We start from the raw sequence: 27,183 nt of genomic DNA on the forward strand, positions 1-27,183 counted from the left end.
AAGATCTCGAAGTTTCAGTTATAATACCTGAGAAGGATCATAATCTAGGAATAAGGACTAAATTGAAATAAGCCAGCACTAGAAAACCCAAAAAAATGTTAATGGGATTAGATGAGATATACTCTTAGCTGCCTAGTTATTACATAAGACTATTTTTTCCCACTTTGGAGACTATTGACATCACCCAGAGCCTCTACAGTTTTTCTTCCACACTATCTGAATTAAACAAGACATTATCATCATGTGGAGAGGGAGTTAACTAACAAAAGAGGGCCAAATACCAAAAATTGGGTAAGTCATATTATTGAGATATTGGAGCTACCATACAGGGACTTGAAATAAGACCAAAACATTAAGAAAATAGAGAAAAGAAAAACAATTTTATTAGAGTCTTGGGACTTATTTAAAAAGTGTTAGAAAGTATCGAATGAAAATTTGGATTGAAACCATTTTCAGTAAAAGTATAAATTCAAGAAAGGTTATGTACCAATTAAGATATAGTAGAGTTGGGTTTCTACTGAATGGGCAATGGAGTAGAAAAAATTCAGTTTAAAGCATGTGTGCATCATGCACACACACAAGAAACACAGAAAAGAATGTAAGAGGCATAAGGAATATCACAAAAAGTTCCAACATACATGTATTTGGAGTTACAGAATGAAAGAAGTGTGTGTGTGTGTGTGTGTGTGTGTGTGTGTGTAGAACAATACAGAAAAGAATGGTGAAATTAATAGTAGAAAACATGTCAGATCCCACATGTGAGAAACTATGAATTTGAAGCAGGATAAACTAAGACACACAGATTTAATGACAATTCAAACTGATGAAGAGCAAAGAGAAAGAGAAAATTTTCAAGTAGCAGGGTGTATTGTCTTCAAAGTTACAATAGTCAGACTTCTCAGCAGAAACAATCACAAGCAGAAGGCAATAGAAAGACATCTTTAAAATACCACTATGTGGAATTTTATGCCCAGCAAAGCTACTTTTGAAAAACTGATGATGACATAAAAATGCTTTCAAATTAACAAAAGCTGAGAGAATTTGCTCTTAATAGACCTAAAGGATAGGAAATATTTAAGGGAGTGTCCTTCTTAAATACAAAAGTACAATGCTCCCAAATGAAAGTGTTGAACTTTGGAGAATGAAGGAGTGACTTTGACTCCACTCCTACTCCAATACACTCTCATTTCAACAGAATAATTTAAAGTACACATTCATATAAAATAACGTTGTAGATAAGGATGTACAGGCAAGCCAGAATTTTACAATTTAATGCCACACAGACACTGTTGATTTAAACTTAATAAAGTTAAAAAAAATTCAAAGAAACAATGGAAATTGGGTTCTGGGGGTCAGAAGGTAAGGGCAGCCATCGGTTGAGGGAAACAGCTGGCATGGCATGTTGGGATCACCGGGTCTTAGGAGATAAATCTGTGGAGATGTGATCTTGGGAGCCACAGTGATGTTATTTGTTGACTCATGACAGGAATCATGCATGATAGGAATCACGATGGCCTGTGGTAACTTAATTATTTATATTAAAATTTTGTGTATGCACCTGTGTCTGAGCCAGTCCCATCTCTTGGAGCTGGAGTTACAGGCAGCTAAGAGCCTAAGGATGTGTGGGTGCCCAACGCCTCTGCAGTAAGCCCCAGAACCATCCCTTCAGCCACCGCCTACTCCACAGAACCTGGAAGTGATGCACACCTGTAATAGCAGCAAGTTCAAGAGCAGCCTGGTCCACATAGGGAGTTCCGGGCCATGCAGACCTACACAGTGGGGCACGTATTGGGCGGGGCGGGGCACGACCACCAGTCGGCCTTGACCTACAGTAGGGCTATGGTGGCCCGTCAAAGGGCAGAGGTCAAGGGTCAAGCCTGAGGCCTCGGCGGTTGGAACTGCAGCCCGCGGGCGGTTGGGAGTCGCCGCCCCAGGACACTGCCCCTCCGCCCCGCGCCCTAGCGCGCCAGCGCCTCCGCCCCTCCGCCCCGCCCAGTCCCGCGCCAGGCGGGACGCTGACCGAGCGGGCGACGCGAGCGAGCGGCGTGGGGACCCCGCGGCGGCCGGCCTTGCGCGGCGGCCTCCTACCCCTCCCCTCAGCCTCGGGGCTGGTGGCCCGCGCGGCTCCGCGAAGATGGCGCTGCGCTTCCAGGTCAGTGCGCCGGGCTGCGGGCCTGGAGCGCGGGGGGCGGCCGGCTGAGGAGACGGAGGGCTCCACAGGGAGGCCCAGGCCGCCACCCCGTACCGCAGCCTCTGCTGGGTATCGGCGCGGCCGCGGGCCGGGGTTCGGCTGCCTGAGGCGCGGGGCTGCGCCTGGCCGTGCGAGGTTCGCCCTCGCCGGCAGGTGGGAGGCGCAGCGGCGGGGCTGAGGAGCAGCCTTCCCACCCTCCGGTTCCCCATCGCGGCCCGGGTGGGTGTCCGCCTCCCGAGCCGGAGCTCCAGGACCGCCGCGCCTCCGGCGGCTGGAGTTGGCGGGAGGCAGCCGGGAGGGTCTGGGAGCTGCGCGCAGTCTCCTCCTAGGAGCCCTCGGGGTCGGGCGCGGGCGGCGCGGCGGGGTTGCGGCGAGTATGCTCCCGCGGCTCTCCGCTTCTGTACTCACCCTGCTGGCACCTCTTGAGCCTCCCCACCGGGTCTCTAGCTTTGTGGACCGTTCTGGGGACGCACGGCGATCCTCTTACTGCCCTGGTCCTTTGCGAGAGCGGAGGTAATTTACGGCAGTCCACTTGAAAGCTGTTAAGGTAGAATTAGAAAGGGGAGCAGCGAAGTATTCGAAGAGTGGACCCGCAGCAAGAGCTGTGGTTACATTGCCCATTCCTCCGCTTTTTCATGGGATCCGGAGCACCTACTGAAGACAGGCACACCGCTCACAGATTCGCTTTGCACTCCCAGGAAACGTGGTCTAGTGTTACTTGTAGGAATTGTAGGTGTTGACCAGGTAAAGAGGAAGGAAAACCTATAGAAGCCGAAAGATGGTGTGAGGCAGAAAGTTTGTTCTGAGATCTGAAGTTCATTTGAAAAGAACCAGACCAGGGGAGGCTGTGGATGACAGATGATCTTGGGAGACGTGGTCACAGTCCCAATATGGTGACAGGGTATGGTCTCTCATTTGCCTTATAGACTTAATTTACTGCTCCCTTATTAATTCTTCCAAAGGTCTTTCCAATCAGCCAGTCTTCTCTCAGGTAGTCTACAGCTCCAGGAAATAGTGAGGCCCACACTTTATCTTTGACATCTTATCATTTTTAAGGGTCCCCAGGTCAAAATAACATTTATTACCACTTTGGTAAATATGCCCTGTGGGAAATTTTTGCAGGAAGACTCTCATAGGGAGAACTTATGAATTGTAAATAGATAATCAGATGTTCATAGTGCAGGTATAAATCTTAAGAGTAAATTAGAAGGTATGGAAGAATTTTGGAACTTAAAGACTTGGAAGAAGTGGTGTTGTAAATTCCAAGTCCTGAAACACTTCTTCACACTTAGGTGCAGTGTTGAAAAAATAAAATGACAATGTTCAAACTGTCCATATTGGTTTTCCAGAAATGCACCTTTATGTGGCATTTTTAAGGCATTGCTTCACAATCTTTTTCTTTCTTTAAAAAAAAAATCTTTGTGATATATATGCTTGTGTGTGGGTATGTGCAAGTACCCACAGACATCAGAATATGTCAAATCCACTAGAACTGGAGTTACAGGAAGTTGTGAGCTACCTGATATGGGTGCTGGAATTCAAACTCAATTTCTCTGCAAGAGCAGCAAGTACTCTTAACTGCTGAGCTATCACTCCAGCCTACTTCACAATCTTTTCAGGTCATGGTAATTGTGTGGGTCATTGACATAACTGTCCACAAGCAAATGCTGAGTGTGGATTGACCACATTACACCCTCACCCTTTAGAAATCCTTGCCCCTGTTGCCTGAAAGGCAGAGGAGTGTATCATTACAATCCGTTCATCACATGCATTCTGGTTAGGAAACTGTAAGGGTACTCTGTCTTCAGAGAAGAAATGAATCTGATTTTTTTTTTTTTTTTTTTTTTTTTGAGGAGGCAGTCCCGGTAGAGGAGCAGAGTGAGGAAAGAGAGACCTGGGATAAGTAGCTGTATAGATACCTTATTATTAAGAGATATATCGGAAAAAATTTACTGGACTTGACTTTGCTCTCAGAATGATTCCAGAATCAGAGACTATTAGCCATGCTTTTTAATCCCCAGTTAGGCTGGGTAATCTAGGTGTAAATAGGTGTGTGTGTGTGTGTGTGTGTGTGTGTGTGTGTGTGTATAACACAGTGGTAGTGGGATGAAAAACAATTTGGGAAAGATCTGGCAGCATGGACTTGAGAGAAACTATAGACGAGTAATATGGCCTTTTATAATGATTAGCATCTGAAGAGAATAATTATGATTTATTGTGAGTGTGGTACACGCTGGATTACTTCCCCCCTTTTCTTTTTTAAAAAATTTATTATTTTAGCCAGGTGTGGTGGTGCACACCTTTAGTCCCAGCACTCAGGAGGCAGAGGCAGGCAGATCTCTGTGAGTTCAAGGCCAGCCTGGCCTACATAGTGAGTTCCAGGACAGCTGAGGCTACAGGGAGACCCTGTCTCAAAAAGACCAAAAAAAAAAAAAATTATTATTTTTATTTTATGTGTATGAATGTATTGCCTGCATGTATGTAAATGCCCCCATGTCGTGCAGTGCCCACAGAGGTCAGAAGAGGGTGTCAGATCCCCTGGAACTGGAGTTACAGACATTTGTTAGCTGCCATGTGGGTGCTGGGAATCAAACCTGAGCCTTCTGCAAGAGCAGCCAGTGCTGTTAACGGCTGAGCCATCTCTTCAGCCCTGCTTCTTTCTATCTTAACCCTCACAGTTGTTTTAGAATGTTTCTGTCTGTAGTTTCCGTAGCAAGGCTTAGAGAGGCTAATATTTTCCCAAGATCGCTCAGTAGTGAGTGGTAGATTCCAAAGCTTATGTCCACTCCATTGGACCAGTAGGTTTTTCACATCTAACTGTGGTAATAAGACCCCACTACCCTCTGCTCTCATTTCTAACCAAGCAGTGGAGAAGTGCAGGGCACTGGAGGCCACAGTACAGTGTTGGAAAATATCATCTGGAAGTGTTAAGTCTAAATCTTTACAGGAAAAAAAATGGTAGAAACTGACTCTGTAACTGTTTGGTTTATACCTGTTTGACCAGAGCATGGTTTGCTGGCACAGTTCATAAAATTGTCCTTTCTGACACCAACAGCAAGTTCAGGGGTTTCCCAAAGCGATCTCTAGATCTGGCAGTTAACCAAAAGGGCTTATAGACCTCCCTGAAAGCAATCAAATTCACCTTTGCTGTTTATTATAGGGAAAGAATACAGATTAAAATTGACTAAAGGGAGGATAGAGGGTAGTCTGGGAAGTTTTGAAAATAAAGCTGCTGTTGTCTTCAAGACAGGTGCTTTCCCGGCATCCATTGTGTGACATGCACATTATTGAATATTGCAAGCTGAGGGAGCTCACCCAAGCTTCAGTACCTAGGGTTTGTACTGAGGCTTCATTACTTAGACATGAATGATTGATATTCTCCAGTTCTACTGAGACCTTGTGACCCATAGTCACCACCCTAAAACAAAACCACAGTCTGTGACTACCGGGTATGGCCAGTGCTTACCCTAAACAAATATAACTCTTGAATGATATAAATTACCTCCCAGAAATTGAGCACAAAGACCAGACCTCTTTTGGGGCAAAAGCATTAAACATTTTTTTAAATAAAGAAGTAATTAAGGAGAGGGAAAAACAGAGGATAACCTAAGCCTGCAAATCTTGATCTTGGCTTAGAACTCTGAAACCACTGATAAGGTTCCACTTGAGTGGAAATCTGTGAAACATGTTCGACTTACTCACTGGTGAACTCACTTGTGTTTGGGTGTGTGAAACATGTTCAACTTACTGCTGAACTCACTTTTGTTTGGGTATTAATTTAAAAATCTTTCTGGAAGTCCTTTATAGACAAATAGAAAGATTGTGATAGGTTAAAAGTAGAAAAGTTAAAAGTAGAGTTAAGACATCATTTGTAGGCACACTATGACTGCAGTACAAAGATGACGAGATGGTAGATTGGAGGAGATTTAAAGCATGTTTGGAGGGGATCAACTTGCAGTTGGCTCAGCTTTGCCTGTTTACTTTGTAATCTTGTGCAACTTATGCCTGTTTGCGCTGTCATCTTCAGTTTTCTCATCTGGGAAATAAGCGTACTAAAAACGTACTTTGTAGGAGTCTGTTTTTCAGCATTGGTTTAAGAAAAGGTGGGAATAGTCTTTTAAACTGTGAAGCACTTAAACATTAGGTTGGTGCAAAAATCATGTGGCTTTGCATTGTTGAACTCTGCCATTTGATATTGGAATATATTCTTTAAAAAAATTTTTTTAAAGCTGGGTGTGGTGGTGCATGCCTTTAATCCCAGCACTTGGGAGGCAGAGGCTGGTGGATCTCTGTGAGTTCAAGGCCATCCTGGTCTACATAGTGAGTTCTAGGACAGCTGGGGCTACAGGGACACCCTGCTTCAAAAAGACAAAAAAAAAATTTTTTTTTTAATTTTTATTGTTTTACGTGTATGAGCATATTGCCTGAATGTATGTAAGTACACCCGTGTCATGCAATGCCTGTGGTGGTCAGAAGGTGCCAGATTTCCCTGGAACTGGAGTTACGGAGGGTTGTTAGCCGCCAAATGGGTGCTGGGAATTGAACTTGGGTCTTCTGCAAGAGCAACCAGTGCTCTTAACCCCTAAGCCACCTGTCCAGTCCCGGAATATATTCTTAATAAATGTAGTTATATTCTATCTCATTTTAAGATTTTCTGCTAATGATTTATTGCTGTTTATTTTAGATTTATTTTAAAATATGGAAATGATGTTAGACAAAAAAGAAAATTTTAGTGATTAAAAAATTTATTTGTGTGTGTCTGTGTGTGTGCACACATACACGCATTACAGCACATTTGTAGAAGTCAGAGGACAATTTTGTGGAGTAGGTGCTCTCCTTCTGCCTTTACATGGGTTCCAGAAAACATGGGTTCAGCTCACCTGCTATCTTGCTAGCCTTTAAACAGTTTTCTTATTCAGATTCAGAATACTAGGGGTTATGGATTTAGCTCAGTGGTAGAGCTCTTGCCTAGCAAGTGCAAGGCCCTGGTCCTCAGCTGGAGGGAGGGGGAGAATGCTTACATAGCAGCATTCAAGGCAACTTGCAACATTAACAAAGGAACAGAAAGTGCAGTGGTGGTCGGAGAAGGTTTGCAAAAGAGAATGGGATCCTTGAAGTTGAGAAGTGTAGTGACAGCCTATCAGAAATTGACAATAATCAATTGAGTGTGATTATCAAAGCTAATCCTCTTAAAACTACAGGAGGAGCTGCCTAAAATGTAACACTGACCATTCATGGTTATTTGGTTTTTGAAGCAAATTGGAAAGGTGAACAAGTTCAGTTAAGTGGCTTCCTCATGAAGACTAAAAAGAAATTGTTATTTTGAATTGTCTTCTCTTGTTCTTTGCCATAACAATGAACCATTTTTTGATTGGATTGTGACATGTGACAAAAAGGTTTTATATGACACCTGCTGGTGACTAACTCATTCGTTGAACTGAGAAGTTCTAGTTCCAGAGCACTTTCCAAAGCCAGACTTGCACCAGAAAGGTCCTGGTCATTGTTGGGTGGTCTGCTGTGAGTCTGATTCACTACACACCAAATCCCCCAGAAACTGTTAAATCTGAGAATGTGCTCAGCACATTGGTGAGACACATTGAAAACTGCAAGGCCAGGAGGCTGCTGGCCTTGGTCAACTTTCAGAAAGGGCCCACTACTCCAGGACAACACTGGGGCCTCATGTCACACGACCAAAGCTTCAAAAGTTGAACAAATTGGGCTATGGAGGTTTGCCTCATCCACTATATTCAGCTGATCTCTTGCCAGTGTACTACAGTTTTTTCGATTACCTTGACAATTTTTTACAGTGAAAAACATTCCTGCAACCAACAGGATATAGAAATTGCATTCCAAGAATTTTTTGAATCCCAAAGTGCAGGGTTTTTTTTTTTTTTTTTTTTTTTTTGGTCTTTTTGAGACAGGGTCTCCCTGTAGCCCCAGCTGTCCTGGATTCACTATGGAGACCAGGCTGGCCTCAAACTCAAAGAGATCCACCTGCCTCTGCCTCCCGAGTGCTGGTTTAAAGGCGTGCCCCACCACGCCCAGCCTCCAAAGTGCAGGTTTTTATGCTATTGGAATGAGCAAACTTATTTCTTGTTGGCAAGAATGTGTTGATTGTAATGGTTCCTATACTGATAATAAAGTTGTGTTTGAGCCTAGTTACAATAATTTAAAAATCAGTTCAAAACTGCAGTTTCTTCTGCATAACTTAATATCCAAGTCATTGTTGAAGAGTTAGTTCTAAGAGCCCAGTAATAAGCCTTCAGATAAGCTCAGGAAACAGATCAGGAAGGAACAAAGTTTGTGGGAAACAAGTAGCTTCAAAATGAAGGCAGTTTCTACTAATGGCAGTTAGGAAGCTTAATTCCAAGCCACTCAGGCAGATCTCTGTGAGATCTAGGCCAGCCTGGTCTTCTTAGTGAGTTCCAGGCCAGCTGTGGCTACAAACAAGCAAGCAAGCAAACAAACAAACAAAAAATAAGCCCACAACAGCAACACTTAATTGAGGAAGGCATAGGGAAGTAACAGAAAAGAACTTTAAATTCAGGTGGAGTTAGAGTTAAAAGATAGTTTATTTTATTTGTATGAGTGTTTTACCTGCATGTAAGTGCACCCATGTTATACAATGCCTCAGAGGCCAGAAGAGGGCATCAGCTCACTTGAAACTGGAGTTACAGAAAACTGTTAGCCATGTGGATGTTGGGTCCTCTGGAAGAGCAGCCAGTGCTCTTAACAACTGAGCCATATCTCCAGTCCCATGAAGTGGGATTTTTGAGGTTTATCTGTTTTTAAAAATTCTTAATAAAAATTTCTCCCTGGAACAATTATTCCCTATTTTAGCTTTATTGAAATATAATTGGCTATATATATATCATATATGATATATATGTATGTTATATATTATATATATCTGCAGTTGAATGAGTTTTGGCATATGTATACATCTATGAAATTGTCACTGAAATCAAGAATATGAAAATACCCATAACACCTTCACCTATGAAAGTTTCCCTGTGGTCTTATGCCCCTTTGTTATTCCTCCTGTCCCCCTCCCTCTTCCCTTCCTTATTCTTCTGTCCTCTCCACTGAACCAGGAAATCAGTGACCTCCTTTCTGTTAACAAAGTGTCATGCAATGTATAGCCTTTTCCCCCCCTGTCTTTTATTTAGCATTTACCTATTTATAGATATGTATGTGAAACTTGCTGTGTAGAAAGAAATCACATCATTTGGGGTCCAGTCTAACTGTATGTCAAATACAAAGATCAAAATAAGTCCATAAAGTTGGGAAGATTTTTGTTTGTTTTGAGGCAAGGTCTTACAATGTAGCCCGACTGTCTCAGTATTCACTGTGTAGATCTGGCTAGCCTCAAACTCAGAGAGATTCACCTGCCTCCACCTCCCGAGTCCAGGGATCAAAGGCATGTGCCAACTGCATCCAACTAGGAAGAATTTTATTAATGAAGGCATGATTCTATCATTATCTAGTGTGGTATGACAGTTGACTGCTTTCTGTTCATATTTGTCGGTTACTTTTGGAGAAATGTCTCGTTTTTCTTATGTGGACTTCTGTTGTTGATATTAAGCCTTGTAGAAGCTTTAATAACCCAAACCTGTCAATAAATGGGGACAGGCTCTATTTCTGATATGTTTTTGCATTAATCATATTCTCAAACATCAATTTATAAAACTAAGATGAAAATTTATCAGTCTGTGAAAAATAAATATCTTTATAGATAGAGTCTCTGGAAAATCAAGTGCTGATTTTCAGAAAATTGCTTGCTGAGCCATGTCTAAATGATGCCACTTTACCAGGGCAAGGGTCTTTATCCATTTGTCTGAAAAAGTTTATCATTACAGCAAAAGAAAACATGATGTTCTCTTTGAATCTTTTATAAGAGAAAGTTCAAACTTTTCCCTTTTAATATTGTACCTTTTTTCATTTGTTAATAATTTGAAATATCTTTGGAGAAAAAGGGTGATTGGTAATGTTGACTAAACACTAATTATACTTCAGTCTTTTTCTCTCTTGAAGTCCATTAAATCAGTAAAGCAAAGGAAATAATTTTGCAAACTTTTACGGAATCTTTCCAAATAGATTTACTTAGGTAATTAGGTGTCAAATAATTAATATTTTTATTTTTTAAAATTAGTTTTCTAGATATTGTGTAACAAATTGACACAGATGGAGTGGCTTAAAACATGAATTTATTCTCACAGTTCTCAAGACCAGAAAGCTGAAACAAAGGGCAGATGGCTTTGGTTCCTTCTGGAGGCCTCTGCCCTAGCTTCTGATAGCTTTTTGGCAACTTTTTGGCATTCCTTGGTTTTAGATGCTTCACTCCAGTCTTCACCTGTCTTCCCGTCGCCCTTTTCCCCGTGTTTGAGATGCACCACTCCCGTTTCCTTTCCTTTTCCCATTCTACTTTTCTTTTCAGAAAATAGCACTTTTTAAGAAGTATAAATGGTGATAATGACATTAAGAGCATAATTACCAACTTCTGTGTTCATGAGAGTTACCTTTGCCAAGGAGTTTTGTAAGAGATGCAAATAATATTTTAAGGGAAGTGAACATCTAGTACCTATAAGAACATTCAGTATTGTTTGGAACTCAACATATTACACTCAAATTTCATAACATTTTAAAATTCTCAGAAGGGCACTCACATGTTCCCATGTGTATCTAGTGCATTGATGTAAAGAATGTTCTAGATCCATGACCAGTCTTGTGTGTAGTTGTAGGGCAGACCATATTGCAGGAAAGGATGCCAGCACCTCCCGCTTGTCAGAAAAGGATTTTTTGTTTGTTTTATTGAGAGAGAGATTCCCTATGCAGCCCTGGTTTGCCTTGAACTCCTCATCGTCCTGCCTCAGCCTCTTGAATGTTGGGATTATAGGGGAGTAGAGAGATTATAGGAATGTGCCACCATGTTCTTCCTTCTTATAAAGATACCACTAATTGGATTTACAGTTGGCTTTAGGGCCAACTCCTAATCTCAGATTTTATCCTTAACAAGGATTTATAAAGGCTTTATTTCCAAATAAGATTATATTCATAGGTACTTGGGTTTTAGGACTTGGACCTTTCTTTCATGGGATATAATTCACCCCTTACAGTGTTATTATAAGCTAACAGTAGTAAGCCTCTCTAACGTATGCTGTGTGTACACCTCTAATTCCTTTAATTCTCCAAATGAAACAATAAGTTAGGCACTGGTACTAGTTTTCAGTTTTTGTTTCTAGTTTTCCTGCCCTTTGTCAAAGAGGTCTTGTCACTTCTTCTGGCTTAGGTCTTTTGTCATTAAGATCTACTTCAAAGAATTTTAGGCTTAGATGAATGCAACACAACAGGATTAATTTGTTAAATTGTTTAGGGCATTATTAATTCTAAAATTTGGTCTCCAAATTTATTAAATTAAGAAAAGCTCTGAGGTTGAGCATGAAAAAGGCAACCCTTTTCATTTTTGTCTTTCTTACCCTGGAGAAAAGAGAATTCATATGCATTTATGAGTTATATATTTCCTGTGCATTTTAATATCATGAACAGTAATATGTAGTAGTAATCTGGATTTCTTGGACTAGTGCAGGTGCCAGAAATGTTTAAAATGTGGTTTATTGGAGCCAGCAAGATGGCTCAGTGCGTAAAGAAAGGCACTTGCTGCCAAGCTTCATCAGTTTGGTCTCCAGAATCCACATGATAGAAGTAGAGAACCAAGTCCTGCCTTCTTTTTAAAAAATATTTTATTATTTTATGTGTATGTGTGTATTGCCTGCATGTAAATAAGTGCACCCATGTTGTGCAGTGCCCTCAGAGGACAGAAGAGGCTGTCAGGTCCCCTGGAATTGGAGTTCTAGACGGTTGTTAGCTGCCATGTGGGTGTTGGGATTGGAACCCAGGTCTTCTGCAAACAACCAGTGTTCTTAACTGCTGAGCCATCTTTCCAGCTCCTATATATACTCCTATATTGTGTAGCTATCAGTTTATAAAAACTTGGAAAGAAGGAGATGTACCTCTTTTGTTTGCTGCTGTATCTCAGTGAGTCATTGAAGTTCAGTGACTGTGTTGGATTAATGTATATAGCTATTTTTGCACCTCTTGTTCTCTGTGGTTAATGTGTTTATCTTATTTTTTCATTCAAGTCAAATGTTAACTGCCTTTTTTTCTTCTGAAGAGTTTGGCAGAATTGGAAGCATTGTGTACTCACCTCTACGTAGGCACTGATCTTACAGAAAGAATAGAGGCTGAGAAAGCACTCTTGGAACTTATTGACAGCCCAGAATGTCTCAGCAAGTGTCAACTTTTATTGGAACAAGGAACAGTAAGTATGTGATAACAGTAATTAACCAGGCAGCCAGTGTGAATGATGACAGCCCTGTGTTAGCAGGGTACTCAAGATTTTGCCATGTCTTTTTGTTGTGATTACCATCCAGGAGATTAAGCAGGAAAGAACTGGAAAGCCAGGGAAGCAAACAGAGGGAATAGCCACAGGATAGAAATAGGAATGAAGTGAAATAGATTCTTGGTTCTTCTTGGCCTGCTTTTATGTCTCACATGTTATGTGTTTAATTTATTTTTGTGGTGCTGGGAAATGAATCTCAAACTGTGTACATGGTAGGCAAGCTCTCTACCATGAGTTATATCTCCAGTCCTAAAAATTACATTTTAGAAACAAGTTTTTTTTTTTTTTTAAATCTGAGTGGTATCAGCAGATTGTAATTAACTTTGGAAAATGAAAGAAAGTCTGCTGTCTCCTTCTTCCCTTCCTACACTCTGGGTATTCCTTGCTTTTCACTCAGCAACCAGCAAATACTGAGATATGCAATTGAGTCTGTTTACTTGGCCTAGGTGCATGGATATATAAAGAGATAGGAAGTATATGGAAAGCACCAGTGTAAGAGACCGATGGAGAGCAGAGCTGGCAATATTTTTCTGTAATGGGCCACATAGTAAGCATTTTAGGCTTTATGGGCCAAGAGGCAAAATTGATACTGCCTAAATATATCTGCAATAAGAGAAAACAGATGTTCACAAAGTTTTATTGGAAAAATTCAAAATATAATCATTGATTTTTTGTTGTTGTTGTTGTTGTTGTTACACTGGTCTACTAATGAAAAAATAAAACAGTTCTTGATTAATTGTAATTCAGAGTTGGTGTTTCCTGTTATCAGCATTGATGGCAGATGTTCAATACATTCATGCAGGTATGGAATAAAACCTTATATTTTTTTGTTTTTGTATTTGTTTTTGTTTCTTGAGACAAAGTCTCCCTGTAGCCACAGCTGACCTGGAACTCACTATGTAAAGCCAAGCTGGCCTCCATCTCGTAGAGATCCACCTGCCTCTGCCTCCCAAGTGCTGGGATTAAAGGCTTGTGCCACTATGTCTGGCTAAAATCTTATAGATATCATCTTTTAAAATATCTTTTCGCAAAACCTAGGTGTCACTAAATACTAGTGTCAGTCAATGAGTGTATAATTTTAATTAAGTGGATTTATCACTTAGAAGGCATTTCTGTGAGTCTATCAAATCTTCTCTTGATACTTTTAGCATGTCATTATATTGTAAATTAACATTTCTAATCAAAGATTAAGTAGAAGGTCCTCAACTGCACAGCAAAAATGGATTTTAAAATATGGAAATTTTTTAATACTTGCCTCAGTGGCCAAACAGGGCTATCAGTTCTTGAGTTAGAGATGGAGATTAGAAGGTACAACTTGTTTCAGCTTCAACAACAGTGCAGGAAATGTGTGAGGTTGCTTGACACTTGTGATCTACACAGTGTTGTTGAAGTGACTTTTCTTCATTGTTAGTCATTGCTATGCCATTCTCTGTGCTAGTATTATAATCTTTACATTGCAGGCAATTTTAGGTTAAGTTCATCAAGAGATAACAAGTTTGTAGTATAAAGTAATTTCTAAAGCCATTTAATGTTGAAAAATAAAGACTTTGTCTTATCTACAAATTTTTATTCTTAGCCTTGAGCTAAAAAAATTGCCATACAACTTCACTCTTAAGCTATTATACTACTTTGTCTGGGGCAAGTCAGGATATTCAGCATCTATACCTGACAGAAATTTGCAGAATAGAAGATAAGCTCACAAAAGTAAATGAAGTTCATTGTTAGTACCCTAGGTTCATTAAGATCTGACATTCAGATAATTCACTACAGAATAGATGCTAATAATAGGGCTGAGAGATGGCTCTGTTGCTTAAGAGCACTGACTGCTTTTAACTGTTGACAACTCAACAGGGGATCCTATGCTTTCTTCTGGCCTCCACAGGCATTACACTCACATGATGCAATTACATATACATAAAATGAAAATAAAATATTAAAATTCTAATAATGAAATGAGTGATCACAGTCTTCAAACTTTCTCCTCCTCCTCCTGCCCCTCCCCTCCCCTCCCCTCCCCTTTCTTCCCTCCCTCTTCTTTTTTTTTTTTCAAGTTTTCAGTCTACCTAAGGTTATGTGTAATTAATGTTTCCTTCAGTAACAGAGTCTACCTAAGGTTATGTGTAATTAATGTTTCCTTCAGTAACAGAGTCTACCTAAGGTTATGTGTAATTAATGTTTCCTTCAGTAACACAGTCTACCTAAGGTTATGTGTAATTAATGTTTCCTTAACATTTTTGTAAATATTCTGACCTGTAGTTCTACAGACTCATACCATAAAGTAGTAATTCTTTAGTTGCTTCCCAGTCAGCCTTGACTTACAGAATAAATAGATGGCAAGTGCTGTAGCCATTAACAACATGAACAGGTATTAGTAACATACACCCATTCATTGAAAGCTAACCATAATCTTTGACTTTTGATGTTGCTCTAGTGTCCTCAACTCTTTGAGCCTTTGTTCTCACTGAAGGATGAGCAAAGTATGTTTTCTCTACATATAACTTTAGCTGCTGCAATAAAACAGTGGTGATTTAATTAACTCATCATTAGTAAGTAGTTTCCTTAACGAATGGAAATATATATTGTGTAGTTATAGCACCATTGACAAAAGTATAGCACCATTGACAAAAACATGAAAGCACATTGCCATCTAAATTAATACTGTACCTTGAAAGTTAGATATTTAAGGTCCACTTTTATCTTTTCTCCTTTTGACATGGGGATATGTACTGATATGAAAGGTACAATCATGTCAGTTCAGTTCCCCTGACACTAGATACTGTGGAGTTACATCACTGCAGTTTGCAGTGCACTGAGCAGCAGTAGGATTTGAGCACTCAGATGGTCAGTCTTAACTATTGAGATCCGCCTTTGTAGCATGAGATCATTTGAGACTAGCAAAACGGGACGGGCCAGGCTGTTCTGTAAACTTGGACACTGACATTTAGATTTCATGGATTTTTACATATTAAAAAATATTATTATAAAAATTGTTTTCGACTGTTTAAAACTGAAAACCATTTTTAGCTCACAGGCTATGCAAAGATAGGATTTGGTTCATGGATCTTTTGGAGGGGGGCTTTCTACAGAAAAAAACAGACAATTTTGGCAAGAAATTCATAGCAGTGGAATGAATAAAAAACTAAAATTTGAAGGACAGACCATGTATTTATAGATTTTGAATACACTGTTAAGAAAATTGGTGGTGGGGCTACAGAGTTGGCTGGTGGCTAAGAGTACTTGCTGAGTTCAGTTCCCAGCACCCACATCAGGTACTTCACAACTACCTGCAACTCCAGTTCCAGGGGATCTGATGCCCTCTGGCCCCCATGGATACCTGAATACATATGATGCACATAAACTCACATAGGCATACAGACACGTTAAAAATTTAAAAAAAAAATCCTTTCACCTGGTCCACACTTCAGAATGCTTCAGTACCTTCTCCAACATGATTTTATGTCCCTTCAGCTTTACGTCTGAAGTGTGGACCAGGTGAATTTGACAATTTAATGAGACCAGATTGTGCAGACCTCTGTAGACTATGGTAAGAGCATTTTATTGGAACCTGTTCACAGTCGTTTTTCCTTGCTGTAGTTGAGATGGCTTTGTACACCTCTTTCAACTAATGATCCTTTATGAGAAATTATATGCATGTGTGTCTACTTGTGCTTATGCACACATCTGCATATGTGTAGCTCAAATATGTATGTATTATATATATTCATTAGAAATATGTCATTTTGGAACACTAGAAAAATTCCTATTTTTGTTTAGAAAAAATAACATTATATTTTGACTATTCTGATTTTTGTGATAATAAAAATTATTGTTCTTTACAGACACCCTATGCTCAGCTCCTTGCAGCAACCTGTCTTTCAAAACTTGTTACCAGAATAAATCCTTTACCTATTGAACAGAGGATAGATATCAGTAAGTGACTTACTAATACTTTTACCAGATTGCATTTTTTAAAAATAAACCTTTTCTTTTAAATTTGCTAATCTGTTATTAGGCTTGAAGTTTAATTTTGTTATTTTTTTAAGATGAGTAGTTAGGTCTCATGCGATGATAATGATGTGGTAGATAAAGCAATATATACAAATTTTGTTAATTTAATAATAAATTATAAAATATGTGTAATATTTGCAATGATTTTCGTTATATTTTATCCTCCAAGTAAAATTAATGACTTTTCCTCATTTTACACATGAGTAAATTGGATATGATCTCTGATCTGCTCAGGATCACACAGCTAAGAAATGGAATTGCCAACCAAACTCACTACAGCCACGTAGAGCCCAGCTCGTAGCCATTATTTTAAGTTGATATGCAGCTAAATGCTAGGAGAGAAATCAACACCACAGTCTCTCTCAGCTTGCTACATCAGAATCAATTGAGGTGCATTTAAAATCCAAAGCAGACTCCTCCTTAGAGTTGGAATATTGATTCTGTAGAGTAGCATTATATTTTGGAGGAATAATGTACTTTATGTTTTTATATGTGTGTAATTTTTCATTCCATATGGAAAAACTCAATACTTGAGGTAATAGAATCTTTTTTCTTTGTAATATAAATAGATTATTATCCTATTTCTGTTCTTTAGACTCAAAGTTCTCATAGTTTATGTTTCTATATTAGAAAATGAAAATGTCTGATGTGTTGCAGATCTTTAAGATCAAATGTGAATCTGCAGAACCATACAATACTGGGCAGTCTGCCTCATTTGACTGCTGGCTCCTAAAACTTTTAAGTCTTCAGAAGACACAGAAGATTTATTTATGCACTTAGTGAGTTCCATGCTTAGGAAAGCAAATGAGATAAATTTGTAACATAAATGTGTGTACACCTGAGTCATAAAACTTATGATTTTGTTTGACTTTTGCACATATTTTAGACTTTTTTAGGATTTAAAAAATATTTTATTTTTATGTGTATGAGTGTTTTGCCTTCATGTATGTGAGTGCACCTGTGTTGTGCAATGCTGTGGAGGTCAGAAGAGGGTGTCGGATTCCCCTGGAACTGGAGATAAGGACGGTTCGTAGCCAACATGTGGGTGATGGGAATCAAACCCGGGTCCTCTGCAAGAGCAGTCAGTGCTCCTAACCCCTGTGCCATCCCTCTAGCCCCATTCTTTTTAATTTTTAACAAAACTGAATAGAAACTAGAGAGTTCCCATGTATTTCTGCCTCCATACATGGATAGACAACTCTGCTATCAACATCCTGCACCATAATATTCCATGTTATAATTGAGAAGCCTACACTGACACATTATTATCCAAAGTCTAATTCACATTAAAGTTCACATTCTTGGTTTGGTGTGTTCTTGGATTTTGAAAAAGTCTAATGGCATGTGTCTGCTATTATGGTATTATATGAAATATTTCACTGCCCTGAAAATCCTGTGTGCTCTGCCTTTTCATCCCTCTTGTACCCAAACCCTGATCTTTTAATTTTCTCCAGTTTTTCCTTTTCCAGAATGTTAAAGTTAGAATTATATATATATAGTCTTCTCAGACTTTCCTCTATTATCTTTAATAAGGTTCCTCCATGACATTTTATGCCTCGATAACCTTATTTCTCTTTAGTTCTGAATAATTATACTTCATTTTCTGACTATACCACAAATTATCCATTTACCTACTGAAGAATGTTTTGGTTGCTTGCAAGTTTTGACACATTGTAAAGGAAATTGCTCTAGACATCCATATGGAGATTTTGCAGATTTTGTGGACATGCTTCCAGTTCCTTTGGGTAAATACCAAAGAAGATAATTGCTGGACTGTATGTTGAATTTTTTTTTTCTTTGAGATAGGATCTTCCTGTAACTCCAGCTGGCCTATATAGATAAGTCTGGTGAGATCCACCTGCTTCTACCTCTGTCTCTGCCTCCTGAATGCTGGGATTAAAAGCTTACACCACCATGCCTGATGATGTGTTTCATTTTTAAGTTACCACCGAGCTGTCTTCCAAATTGGTAGTACAATCTTTTGTTTTTAATTAAAAAATATTGTATTTATTTGGATTTTATGTGTATATGTGTTTTGTCTGCATGTATGTAAGCACCCCACATGTATGTGTAATGTTCACAGAGGCCAGAAGAGGATGTCATATTCCTCTGTAAGTGGAGTTATAGATGCTTATAAACAACCACGTGGTTCACTATTCTTCTAGGTGATTCTAAATCCAGTCAAGTTGATAATGAAGATCATTCATTTTAATTAGTAATCACTGAACACATTTCTTTAAAATATAAACATGCAGATTGTCTATTTGACTTACATTTTTTAAATGGAAACTTTTAAAATGAAGAATGTAGATATTCTATAATTTTTTAGACCTCAAGGTCAGCTGGGGCTACAGGGAGACCCTGTAGAATGTGTTCAGTGATTACTAATGAATTTGCAATAGTACAGACTATCTCACAATTTGGCATTAAAATGTTCTCATCACCCTAGAATGATCTCATGCTTATTTTTAGATTCCATATGCATGTGGGGCACTTACATATGTGCAGACAAAAAACATATACACATAAAGTCCAAATAAGTAAAAATTTTTAAAGAAATATTTTATTATTTTTATTTTATGTGTGTGAGTGTATTGCCTGCATGTATATAAGTGCACCCGTATCATGCAATGCTGCAGAGGTCAGAAGAGGGCTTTGGATTCCCCTGGAACTGGAGTTAAGGATGGTTAGTAGCCACCATGTGGGTGCTGGGAATCGAACCTGGGTCCTCTGCAAGAGCAGTCAATGTTCTTAACCGCTGAGCCATTTCACCAGCCCATAAATAAAAATTTTTTAAATAAAAAACAAAAGATTGGTGAAGCACACTTTTGGGTACATCTGTAAGGGTGTTTCCAGACCAAATGACTGTCTCTATGCCCTCAGTCTCTTGTGTACTTTCTGCTTCTTACAGATTAACTTTTTTTTGGACAGTTCATATAAATCATACCACATATAGTCTCTCATGTGCTATCTTTCGCTTAGCAAAATGTTTTTGAGTTTCATCATTTTGTAGCATCAGTGTTTCATTCCTTTTTTATTATATTCCTTTGTATATATACAGTTCTTTAAAAGATCTATTTACCTCTAGTTGATGAATATCTCAGCCATTTCAGTTTTAGTTTTGAGTCACCATGAATAATTCTATGAACGTTAACATACAAGACTTTACATTGTCCAGTGTTTTTCACTTTTCTGTGTTGAAGCCTAGGAGTGAAATTACTGAGTTATAAGAAAAGTTTGTGTTAACTTTTCAAATTTGAGTTTTTGTTTTTGAGAATTTCATACACAAGTACTGTATTTACATCATTTCTACTCTACCTCCTCTCCCTCTTTCACTCTTCCCTTGCCTCCTTCTCAAGTTCATGACTTCTTTTTCTTTTTTCTTTCCTTTGTTTTGGTCTTTTTGTTGATTGTTTTTGACAGGGTCTCCCTAGTCACAGCTAACCTGGAAGTCATGATGTGAACCAGGGGGGCCTGGCTCTCATAAAGGTCTACCTGCCTCTGCCTCCTGAGGGCTGGGATTAGAGGTACATGCCACCACAACTGGCATATGACTTCTTTTTCTTTTTCTTTAAAAAAAAAACACTTTTTAAAAAAAACATTTTATTTAGTATTTTTATTTTTTGTGTATGAGCGTATTGCCTGCATGTGTGCGAGTGAGCCTGTGTCATGCAGACTTCTTTTTCTTTAATTAGTATTTTGTGTGTGTGTCTGTGTGTGTGTGTGTGTGTGTGTGTGTGTGTCTAGTATATACAACCTATTGAGTCTATTTAGCATTGCTTATACATTGTATGTACATGTATTTAGTGTTGATCACTTAGGATAACCTATCAGGGAGCTCATTCCTGGAGAAAGTAGATTCTCCTTTCATCAACCACTGATTATAGCTCTTCGTCTAGGGGTGGGACCTTATGAAATTTCTCCTATCTACATTGGCATGTCAGCTGGTATTATTTCGGTGTTGTCTTGTTTAGATAACTATATTGTTGAGATTTCATGGGCTCAGCTTCCCTGTCATGTCTAGAAGACACCATAGCAACAGACATCTTCATCTTTTGGCTTTGATGATCTTTCTGCCCCATCTTCTGCCATTGTTCCCTAGGCCTTAAGTTCCCAACTCTTTTCCCAAGTGCCTGTCGTCTTAACAATAGTGTATAAAGGTTTTAATTTTCCTACATTCCCACCTTGTAATTCCTTGTTTTTCTTTTTTTGCATATACTAATTGAGCCATCTCCTCAGCCCTCCACCTCATAATTCTTGATCATTTTATGATTTCTTTTGTACCTTGTGTCTCACCCACACCAGATCATAAACTACTCTTAAGCATTTGTGATAGCTCATGTCTTAAAGTGTTCTTGGATTTGGAGTTTGTTTTCTTCAAAGCATTTTTGGTTTAGTTGCTCATAATTGATTTTCCTATATTAACTTTTTGGCAAACATTGTACTTCATGCTTTTTTTAAGATTTATTTTTATTATTTTTAATTATCTGTATATCTGTGTGAGGGCATGTGCATTTGAATACAGGTACCTACAGAGGCCAGAGGTATTGGATCCTCCTGGAGCTGGAGTTATAGGAAGTTGTGAGTTGCCCAATGTGGGTGATGGGAACCGAACTCAGGTACTCTGGAAGAGCAATAAGCCCTCTTAACTGTTGAGATAGCTCTCCAGCCCTGATGCTTTTTTAACTTTATATTTTTTATCATATTGGGTGCGACCTATTTTTTATGTCATTTAACTAAGATAGGGTACAGTCAGGCCCTTAGAAATAGTTATAGCCACATAACCTAACTATAAAAGCATTTATTTATTCATTTATTCGTTTATTTATTTATTTATCTATTTATTTATCTATTTATTTATTTATTTATTTATATTTTCAGGGCATTGAGGATTAAGCTCACAACCTCCTGCATACAAGGCAAGCACTCTACCACTGAGTCATGTCCCCAGCCCACATGCATTTTTTCCTATAACCTGATGTATGTGTTCCTAAAAGTGACTTGCTATAAAATGTTACACAGGATTTATGAGAGAAATGAGGTTATGGAAACAAAATAAACTTTGTGAGAGATTTTTTTTTAAAGATAGAATTCTAGTAATTGAGTGGTACAGTTTTAAGTTAAATGATTAAGAAACACCCAAGTAGTACAACAAATGTAGCACTTTTGTCTTGAAAAACATTCTTCATTAAAATTGCAGTTTGTGTGTTACTGGGAAGTGAGGGAAGGAAGATTATCAAGTGTTATAGGATGGAAAATTATAGCATCAGGTAAGAATGGGTGTGACTGGAAACACAGGAGATGAAATATAGTAGTTAGTAGATAAACAGTATATGCATTTATATATTTTATCATATTGTATTACTTATATTTTTGGCTCATTGTTCTCGTTGCAGTTTTTGGCATTTGCCTGTTAGTTTTTTATTGGTGAAATCTCCAGATAGAAAAGTGACATTCATTTTATACACAGGTTACTCCAAGATTTTTCAAAATATAATGGAGCAAATTCACTTTTTCACATAAACTTTATAGATGAGTATACAGTGAGCGCTTGGAGATGGGGCTCCCCCTCTTCAGGAGCTTGCCATTGTCTCCTTTTTCTTCACACAATTCACATTTTTCTCAAGAGTCCAAGTGACCACAGTGTATTTTCTTCATAGGAAACTACATTCTGAATTATGTGGCATCACAACCTAAGCTGGCTCCCTTTGTCATCCAAGCTCTTATTCATGTCATTGCTAAACTCACTAAGTTGGGGTGGTTTGAGATTCAGAAAGATGAATTTGTCTTCAGAGAAATTATTGCTGATGTGAAGAAATTCCTTCAGGTAAGAAGGCATTACTACATTACTAGATTTTCACTACTTGCTTTTATTTTTTTTGGTTAGAATACTGCTTTCCTTAGAGCTATACTGTGCGTTTTATAGTACCAATTTTATATTATCACTTATTATTTGTCCTTTGGATCCTTGATTATTTATTGTCAGTTAATGAAAGGCATGCTGTTATATTTTACTTCTGTACTAGAAGAACACAGATAATCATAGTTTCTGATTTTAAAAATGTACATATTTATGACATATATCCTACATATCTACATGACATATATGTCTCATATATATACAAAGACACATACACATAAACTGCTATTGATATATTACCTCATTCTCATAACAATCCTAGGAAGTTTCATTTTATAAATGAGAAAACTATGATTTATTTCAGTAGCTTACATAAGGATATAGTGATTTAGTAAAGCATAGAATTAGCACTTCAGCAAGTCTTCTGACAGCTTTTAAAAAATTTTTATACTGCCGGGTGTGGTGGTGCATGTCTTTGGTCCCAACATTCAGGAGGCAGAGGCAGGTGGATTTCTTCAGTTGAGGCTAGCCCAGTCTATATAGTGAGTTCCTGGCCAGCTGGGGTGACAGGGAGACTCTTTCAAAAAAAGAAAAAAAAAAATATATATCTCATACTACATTGACTCTAACCTTTGTCTGAAGAATGTTTTAAATTAAATCATTAGGCTCATAGCATAGTCACATTTAATACTTAATTTATACCAATTCAGATATTTGGACTGCAGAAAAGAAATAAAAGCTACCAAAGGCACTAAATTGTGCCTGTGGTTCCATTTACTATTCCTTACAGTGATTGTGGGCCTTGAGATTATATAAGAATCGTGAATCTATTCTTAGGCCTTATATACCTTTCTTAGGATAAATTAGGTATTTAGTGATGCATATTTTTTCATACTAGTATAATCCTTAACTACAAGGAAGTTACTGATATCTAGTTTAAGAGTTAGGGATATTGGGCTAGGGAGATGGTTAAGTTGGTAAAAGCACTTGCCTCACAAAGCCGGATGACCTGAGTTTTGATGTTCAGAACCCACATAAGAGCCAGTTGCAGGAACCCAAGCCTCTATAGTCCCAGCACATCCCTAAGGGGAGTTGGGAGGCAAAGATGGGAGAATCTCTAGAAGCTCTCTGGCCAGCTAGTCTGGCTTATGCGATAATAAAAAGATACCCTGTTTCAAACGAGGTAAAAAGGCAAAGCTGCCATCTAAAGGTTGTCTTCAGTCCTCCTCATACACCCACCCATTCACATGAACAAACTCACACATGTACACTCACATCATACACACACATTTTAAAAAGTTAGTGATCTCTTAAAACACTTAGAAAATTTGATAGCTTTGCTAGTTTCAGAGATAACCAGTTTGAGTTCTCTGAGATTGTATTTCTCATTCTGTAACTTTAAAATTTGATTCCTATATAAGGTGTAATTCCTAGAATATGAAATACATAGCTTGTCTTTTAATTATGTTGTTAAGACCCAAATATTTGATCATCTCTAATATATAGGAATTAAGAACTTTCTTTTTCTTTTCTTTTTGTTTTTATTTTACATGTATAAGTGTTATGCCTGCATGTATGTAACTGTACCCATGTTGTGCAGTGCCTGTGGAAGACAGAAGATGGCGTCAGATCCTCTGGAACTGGATTTACAGACAGTTGTTAACTGCCATGTGGGTGCTGGGATTTGAACCCTGGTCTGCAAGAACAGCCAGTGCTCTTAACCACTCAGCCCAGCCATCTCTCCAGCTCAAATAAGTAATTTCTTAGGACTGAGGAGAGCCATATGAATTGAGGCAGAGGATAGTTTATTCATTCTAAAATGAGAAGCTCATTTGTAATTTAGCTAATATAGTAACATCCTCCTCTTATTATTTTCTAAGATTATTTATTAAGAATCATTCTCGTAGGCAAGGATATATTTGGAATACTTTTATAATAAAATCAAGGTTGAAGACAGAATCAAATGAAATCATTCTTATTGGCAAACAATAAAGATAAAAATCATTCTTATTTATTCAGTTCCCACTTTACTGGCTGCCAAGTTCAGCTTAAAGTTGGGCTTTACTCTATTTTTAGGAATTTTAGAAGACCAGAAAAAACAGAAAATGTTTTATCTTGAGGGTTTACTATCATATCACAGGAAGTTTACTAATTGTTCTCTGAATATATGACTTAACCTGGATTCAGTGGAAAGAGAGTTGACATTAATATTTTATTTAGTACTTTAAAATAGTACCACCTGGTTTCTTTGGAAATTTACTGCTTCTTTGAATTTTGCCCTGATTGTTTTAAGTTTGTTATCAGTTAAGGGCTTGATTTTTGAGCATCTTCTTTTGTCTGTATTGTAGGCTTACTGGCACTACACCCCAGCATATTTATGTGCCTCCTTTTTATATACATACCCAAGAGATTGTCATCTAGGATAGTGTATTCAAATTGCTATTCTCCGACAAGATAAGAGGGTTATGTCAGATTGTAAATGAAAAGATTTGACAGGTGAACTAAATAGTGTACTTAGCAACTTAGCTGTGTTATATTGCAGTACACACACTTTATTTTCTATGGACCAGTACCAAACCATTTTCATATCAGACTGCCAATGAGTTCATGGACCAGCAGTTGGTCAAGGAGCCATACTATGAAACATTAGTGACCTAATATACACTTCAGTGAATAGGGAGTTAAGAAGTCCATAAGGTATTAAATGTAGAAATTCTGTGATTCTTCCATTGTTTTTTTCTGGTGGTTCTGAGATAATGTGAACTTAACTATATCTAGTAATCAATGCTTCTGAATTTCTGTGAGAGTTAGAGGGGCTGACTAGCTGTAAAATGGAGATTTAAAGAATATATCTGTGCATGTTTTTGCATTACCGCACTATAATTTGATGCTCCGTTTCTTATTTCTATGCATTCAATGTGATTTTGTAATAAGAGTAATTTGTTAGTAATATGCACATGAAATCTGAATTGAAGGAAGTTCTTTAATTTAATTGGAAGCTAAGTAAAAACATTGTGGAAACTGTATACCACTTAACTTCCAATTAAACTGAAGAACTTCTTCCACAATTCTAAAAGAGCCATGATCTTATCTGGTATCTTATCAAAGCTGCTCATTAATAAATGCATCTTTCATAGTAGACCTCAGGCACATTTCTAGAGCAAAAAAAATTTTTTTTTCATTCTTAAGGTCTTAGTAAAAGAACTAAACTAAACTGTTATATTTCGGTGCTTAATTTATTATGTTTGACTCCCTAAATGCTGGAAACATAGAGTACCTTCAAGTGCTAAGGTAAATGAACATTTTCCCCTAAACTATGTGTACCCAAAATTTTCATTCAAAAAGTGGTGCTGAAATTCCTTTAGTTGTAGAAATCATAGTATTTTTTTTCTATACATTTTTAAAAACATTACAGGGTAAATGCAGTGTTTTGGGGATTTTTTTAAAAAAAAAGTATCACCTGTTTATACACCAAGAACCAATTACATGTCTTCACTTATGATAAACTTGGTTCTTTTCTCCAAAGGGTACTATGGAACACTGCATAATAGGAGTAACAATTCTTTCTGAATTGACTCAGGAAATGAACCTGGTAAGCTTTTCCATCTAATAGGACATGAAATTTGCTGAAGTAATGTTCTTTGCTACTTTTAATTGTGGAAAAAAATGTATAGTCATTTCTACGGCATAAAACTTTTTAAAATTTTTATTTATTATTTTTATGTGCATGAGTGTATTGCCTGCATGTAAGTGCACCGTGTCATGCAAGGCCTGCAGAGGAAAGAAGAGGGCTTCAGATCCCCTGGAACTGGAGTTTATGGACAGTTGTTAACTGCCACGTGGGTGCTGGGAATCAGACCCCAGTCTTTTGCAAGAGCAGCCAGTGCTGTTAACCACTGAGCCATCTCTCCTGCCCCAGCACAAAATTCTTAAGTGATTAAATCTTTTGTGTATTTGTTTTATGGGTTGGATAAAGTTGTAGAATACTTTGAAAATCGCAGCCATAGTAAAAAACTGCAAAATAAAAATAGCAGGAAATAGGACATAATGCTTGCTCCATGAGTACTTGCAGAATTGTCCTTCATCCTCTGTAGATATATATATGATCTGATATATGTGATAGATATAATATATATGATATGATACATATCATATATATACCACAAGAAATGAATTATATGTAACAGAGAAACCATTATTAGCTTATAAATAAAAGACAGTCCGTTTAGAAGAATGACTTTTAACTATGGATAAATAAGAGTCATCAGGAAACAGACCTTTTGGAACTTTGTTACTTTCTGAGTTGAATTTTTACCCTGCACAATGAGCATTTTCAGAAGTTACACCTCCACCCTAACAGGGCTCTTAGGAGCTCAACATGTGAGGACATGTCACTTGCTCTTGTTCCCTTGTCACTCTTAGCATGGTTCTAAATAGGACGAAAGCAGAAGTTGGGTTCTATATGGAATAATTTTATAAGGGGGATTATAGAGTTTTCCCCTTAATAAAGGGGAGTATATAATAACAGACTAATCAACTTGAGGTGTGTCTGTGTATGAAATGATGTGTGTACACATGGAGAGCTTGTCTCTTCATAACTACTTGCCCGTAGTTCTCTTTGCAGTCACAATATACCAGAGTTTTAAATTAAAACAGCTGTTTTTTTTTTTACTTCAATGAATTATAAAAATGTTCCAAGTTTATAGAATTTCTATAATTTAAGAT

General features: G+C 38.0%; 1 protein-coding gene across 1 annotated transcript in view; it reads left to right on the top strand.

The window, feature by feature from the left end:
- Nucleotides 1–1,510: 1,510 nt before the first annotated feature.
- The window catches only part of LOC103748181 (ran-binding protein 17), a 100,824-nt gene continuing 75,151 nt past the window's right edge, over nt 1,511–27,183 (top strand). Inside the window, exons 1-5 of the mRNA XM_017802627.1 lie at nt 1,511–1,520; nt 1,857–2,152; nt 12,363–12,509; nt 16,430–16,520; nt 22,259–22,425. Of these exons, the coding sequence (XP_017658116.1) occupies nt 1,511–1,520; nt 1,857–2,152; nt 12,363–12,509; nt 16,430–16,520; nt 22,259–22,425 (711 nt within the window). The remainder of the gene's footprint in view (nt 1,521–1,856; nt 2,153–12,362; nt 12,510–16,429; nt 16,521–22,258; nt 22,426–27,183) is intronic.

This window comes from Nannospalax galili, unplaced genomic scaffold (genome assembly GCF_000622305.1).
Source record: "Nannospalax galili isolate Female #2095 unplaced genomic scaffold, S.galili_v1.0 scaffold104, whole genome shotgun sequence".
In the NCBI taxonomy this organism is placed as follows: domain Eukaryota; kingdom Metazoa; phylum Chordata; class Mammalia; order Rodentia; family Spalacidae; genus Nannospalax; species Nannospalax galili.